Source organism: Chrysoperla carnea, chromosome 1 (genome assembly GCF_905475395.1).
Source record: "Chrysoperla carnea chromosome 1, inChrCarn1.1, whole genome shotgun sequence".
Taxonomy (NCBI): Eukaryota; Metazoa; Arthropoda; class Insecta; order Neuroptera; family Chrysopidae; genus Chrysoperla; species Chrysoperla carnea.
In genome coordinates, this window is record NC_058337.1 from 95,864,650 (window position 1) to 95,870,649 (window position 6,000).

The 6,000-nt window shown below is 29.3% G+C and overlaps 1 protein-coding gene across 1 annotated transcript in view; it reads left to right on the forward strand.

Moving 5' to 3' along the window:
* The window catches only part of LOC123305037 (T-box transcription factor TBX20-like), a 70,508-nt gene extending 69,920 nt beyond the window's left edge, over window positions 1-588 (forward strand). Inside the window, exon 6 of the mRNA XM_044886640.1 lies at window positions 42-588. Coding sequence (XP_044742575.1) covers window positions 42-588 — 547 coding nt within the window. The remainder of the gene's footprint in view (window positions 1-41) is intronic.
* The last annotated feature ends 5,412 nt before the right edge of the window (window positions 589-6,000 follow it).

The following is a 6,000-nucleotide window of genomic DNA, read 5'->3' on the forward strand; positions in this document are numbered from 1 at the left end:
ATTTTTCTAATTCTAATTTTTATTTTATTCTTTTGTTACAGAGAAACAATGGAATCAATGTTAGCTGAACAGCATTATTTGCGATCACCATTACGGCCATTTGATTTAGAAGCGCATAACAACAATCTAACTCTAGAAGAAAAAGCACTATTAGCAGCTAGATCACAATTATTTTTACGTGCAGCAGCGGCGGCTGCTGGTCCCTATGGTCCATTGATGAATCCAATGACCACACTATATGGAGCATCAACTCCCACCAGTAGTGCAAGTAATCCAGCCGGAATTCCAGGTGGTGTCCCGCCTGGTGTATTATGGGGTCAATGGGCCTGTTTAGGACCATCATTATTAGCGGCTCACCAGCACCAGCTAGCTACAGCTGCAGCATTACAAAATAGTGCTGGCCCACCACCGGGTGGTATACCAAGACCAATGTATCCATCGCCCACCACAACACCATTGTCACATCATAGATTTGCTCCATATATTTTAGGTAATCATAGTCGAAGTAATAGCCGGGCATCACCCGCATCACCTGACAGTGTTAATCGTGATAGTGCTACTGATTTGTCACCGCGTAGCCCTACGTAAAATTTTTAAAAAGCTTATAAACTTTGTTATATGTGTTTAAAAAAAATTTTTACAAAATAAAAACATATCAAAAATTTATTATGCACTATCATTGTATTAACGAAATTATATTTTGCCATAAATTTTGTGCTTTTTATCATTGTAAATAGCAAATTTTTTTCATAGGACCGTACTTAGAAATTTTCACCAAACCAGGAAAATATGTTGTTGTTAATTTTTTTTTTATTAAAAGAAATTATTGTTATTTATTGTTTTCGGCTGTTAAATTATTTTTTTTTGAAAATGTCTACAAGATACATGAAAAATTATAACTATAATGCAACAAAATTTCTTGCAATGTATGTGATAATTATTGTTACAAGTAAGAACTTGTTTTAGAAGATAACTTATATGACAATGTCCCATTGATGCACCTTATCTCTTAAAGAAAGCAAGGTTACTGTTTTGACACACCTTGTAAAATGTTACGTTATTGTGTGCTTGTCTTACTTAAAACATACGTATTTCGTATTTCAAAATTTCCTTTAAAAGTGTTTCCTAAAAACTAAACAAAAACTTTTATTTTATTATTTTTTATTTTAATTTAGTCGTTTAATCAGTCCATTTATTTAGGATCTTGATTGTTTTCAAAGCTTTCAATGCATTTCTCCAGATATAAGACCTGTTTCTCCTGCTCCGTATGAGTTAAATCAAAGTCATTGTTATAATTCAACTTAATTTGGCCAGAGGCTACATAAATGACTTAGGTACTATTAAGAACAAATTTTAATATGGCGAGTAATTGTTGAAACCAAACCAAGGAATCCTGATTAGTGAGAGTCCATTAATTGTTGAGTAAATATTGTTTTCTCATAAAAATCAGAATTATAATAATTAAATGGAAAATTTTTTCAAAATTTATTTTTTTACTTGATTTGTAATGAAAACTCACAATGACGTAATATTTGTAGATTATTTTCTAAATGAACAATTTCGAAAGATTATGAACATTTATAATTTTAAAGTAATGATTTTTAATTTAAGAAAAATTTTTTGGGGGATTGGCAATCTTTTTTGTTGTAAATATTTAGCGAAAAAAAAGCTATTACTTAATTTTTAAGTAATTAATAATTTATTTTATCATAGAGAAATTACCAAGAAAAGTATTCACTGAAATTTTTTTTTTGTTTAAATTAAGCTTATAAACTAAATTTAAACCAAAAAAAATTTAATTGTTCCTACATTAATCGAAGAATATTATTCGTTCCTTTTTTTTGTAAATATTGAAATAATTTATTAGAATGAATTTTTTTAGGCGACATGTGCAGCTACTAATCGTGCAATTAAAATATTATTATTACAATTGTCTAAGACCGTAATGAATAATTATTTCAACTGTTTGTGACCGTTTGTGACGAACTCAAGTGGCATAACTTATTCAATCCAAAATTTCAATATACCCTGACAATTTATATCAATACCATTTACAGAAATTTAATGTGAATTTCCTTCCAACAAACTTGCCGATCAGAAAACATAATCAATGAGATGAGATAAGATTTCATGTACTTAATATGTTGGATAATTTTTTAAGCATGCTTCCTAAAAGTTTTACGATTTATTTTATAAAGGAAAAACTTTTTCTTTATCCACGGCCGAAAGAACGAACCAAAATAAAGCATAAATGCTGGACTTTCGATCTCCCAACAGAAGCAGCAAGTACGCACTTTCGCCCAAAAATAAAGAAAAATAGTATACGGACAGAAGTTTTGAGAGTCCTAGCCTGCGCGCCTTGATGTCCAATATTGGGCAGTGAAGGAATCTCAAACTTTCTGCCCTTGTAGTGTAGTATTTTTGCTACTTTTGCGAATAAAAATGCACTGGAAATCTAAAAAAAATTTATTCTAAACAAAATAAGACAATTTATTATAAATAGTGTAAAAAATTATTGTTAATTTAAAAACAAAATCAAAAACAATATTTATGTATTATATTTAAAAAATATTAAATTTAAATGAAAAAAAATATGCGAACAATTATTGTAATTATTAAAAATTGAAAATAAAAAGAAAATTCAATATATTATACGTCTTAAAAAAATATGATTTTTTTATTTTTACGTAACTTTTTTTTTTTCAGAGATTTGAAGTTAGCAACATCAGATGTGAATTTTTCAAAAATATTTCTGATGATTTTCTTCGTACAAATTACGACCGAGCTTGCAGTTGTCTCTACAGTTTCACCATAAATTAGAGAACACTAACGAAGAATGAATTAATGATTAATTAATTTGTTTTCAAAATACACATTTACAATGCAGCTAGTGTTCTATTCAAATATCAACTTTAACTCTTGGTTAACGTGTAAGATAAGGAAACTAATATACTGACTTATTAACTCCCACATAAGACGTAGTGTGTAACTAAAGGCTTTGCATCTACAAAACCAAACTTAGCTACAATGTATATGTCGCAGCCAACTTGTAAAATTAGCTGTTCAGTTAACAGTCTAGCATGTTTCAACTAGCGGCCTGAACGACATTCAGCCAATCAATCAAACTGCGAGGTATGATTTGGATCAATAACGTTTAACTACTTGTGTAACCTAGTCATTTAAAATTAGTTCCACTTTTTGCCACTTGGCGCTGAGGCCCACACGCTGTCAATATGGCGTCGATATAGAACAAAATTATAGGTATTTCTCAAGGTTGCATATTGAATTCACGCAATAAAAGATAATGAAATAGCACAGTAACAAGAAATGGAAACAAAATGTGGTACTATTAAAATCAGTTTTTCACTTTATGAGTTTCAATACTCGGATACAAACTATGGTGACGAAATTTCAGGAAGTTTATTTGAGAGAGAAATTTATTTGATTCGGCGAATATTACGATCGAAATCACGCACGTCTTGAAATCTTCATTCCAGTGTTTCAATGATAATGGTTTAAAATTAAACTTAGATAAAACCCAGGCAAAGCCCTTTAAATCCGACACATTGAATTACATCTCCATTGGTAGAGTTTTACTTAACTATCCTGGATAATACAGTTAAATTTCTAGGAATCTATCTTGAATCTAAGCTGAATTGTAAGCATAATGAAGACTTTGAAACAAGCTCAACACTTTAGGCTTTTTTTTACGTCAATTAAGAGAAAAGTTTGTCATTAAAAGTTTTACTTGTGGCATATCATGCTTACATTGAATCCCATCTAAGGTACGGAATTTTATTTTGGGGAAATTCCACTTATGGCCAAAAAGCATTTATGCAACAAAACGATGCATTCGAAACATACTGAGCTTGAAATACAGATACTCGTGCAGAGAACATTTTAGTGCACTAGAATATCTTACCCTACCTAGTCTTTATATTAATGAAGTAAGATGTTTTATAAAACGTCATTATCACTTGTAAACTCCTTAAACGAAAAAAAATAAAAATAAAAAAACCTAATAGAGCACCTCAAAGAAAACATTCTGCCTGTCTGCCAGACTACCGTAGTTAAAAATTTCTTTGATTTGAGCCAAATGAAAATTGGCAAAATGCTCATATAGTAGTGCTTACTTCACACAGTCTATTCAATGATTTTTATACGTTTAAATACATACGTTTTTTTTTTTATTATAAAATTCTTTTACTGTAAATAAAATCTCTCATCTCCTGCGTTATTAACGAGATATGAACTTTTTAACCTTATGTCATCCATCATTTATATTTATCCTTTAGTATTTATTATATTATCTGTATTCGATTGTTGTTAATAAAACGTTTATCGTCATTTTATGCTGACACAAAAAAATAAAACAACATAAAGATTGATTACCTTGGTTTTGACATTACGAGGCGATATAAATGTGAGGATAGTTATTCATACATGTAACGAGCGTCATTTATTTTTGCTAAATTTTCCTCAAGAAATGTTGGGATCCATCGACTTTTTCATTTAAAAAACGATACTATTATTTTAAAACAAAGGATAGTTAACAATAAATAAATAGGCTTTATATCCGTTTTAACATATAGATGTTTATTTATTCTACTGAATCTATTAACTATTCTCATGCTAGGGGAGAAAAGACCCCGGTGAAAAACAGGAATTAGGTAGGTGGTATAAATGCAGGCTTTACAATGAACATTTTTCGAGTAAATTTGTGAAGAGATACTAGAAAGAAAGTGAACACTTTTTGAATTTGTTGAATTTTCAAAATGTTCCATGAAGAAAAAAAATTCCCAAACAACACTTGGGCAATTTCGGCTTGAATATGGTATCCTTTTTCTTTTGAATAAATTCTGGTATTGAATGAAAAGTCATCTTTTTTTTAATAATCGATATCTACTGAACTTATGATTGTACGACGAACGGAACGTGTTTTTTTGGCAACTTTAATCAATCCTCTACTTTATTATCGATGAAAAATTTCCGAAAATGACTTTTGGAAAATAGTTCGTACCTTTTTAATTGAATATCATTATCTTCGTCTTATTTGGCAATTTTTAGAAGAAAATCCGCAATATCATTCAGAGTGTCAAAATTGAATACTATAAAATTGAATAGATAATTATTGTCAAACATGGACAATAATTATCTATTAATTTCACCGGTGAGTACAAATTTTCCCTTACAAAAAATTGGGCAGCAAAAAATCAAGATTAGTTTATCCGTTTAGAAGCTACCATGCCACAGGCAGGCAGATGAACATGCGCAAACTTTGAACACTCGTTTTTTTTTGTTCGGAAGTTAAAAAGAATGTGAAAAATCCAATATTGAAAAAAATGCATAATATATCCATCCACATATACAACGAGTGCGTACATATACTATAATACAATTTTTATATATTTTAAATTAATTGTATCAGATAAATATACAATTTAATGTTTATAATGGCGACGTCTAGTTGTAAAATTAGCTTCTGTTTTTAATTTTTATATATATTTTTTATGATTTTTAATTATCAAATAATGATTTTTCTAGCGCCATATAATATAAACTTTTAGGCCTGTTATTATAAACATATTTTATATTGGCTCCGCATACTTCATAACATGCATATATAGAATATTTTAAGCAGACCATAAATGTTCAATATTTTTGTCACTACTTCATAAAGAACTTCATACGCATAAAACCAAACTATCTCATTCTCATCTCATTATCTCATTTGGCTAAAAAAGTATTTCAAAGGAAACCATAATTTTAATATGTAAACTAGGTTTCATTTAAAATTTAGAACTATTTTATTTAGATTCTAACAGTTTTTAATACCTAAATAAAAATTCTCCATGGACAAGTAAGATTTTTGAATTATGGTAAGCCAAAGTTCAATTTGGCGATAATATTCACCTAAAGGGAAAAATTTCGGGAGACTTCTATTCTATTTTTAAAGACTTAGCCAAAAAAACCCTAGATGAAAGGTTGAGTAAGGAAAAA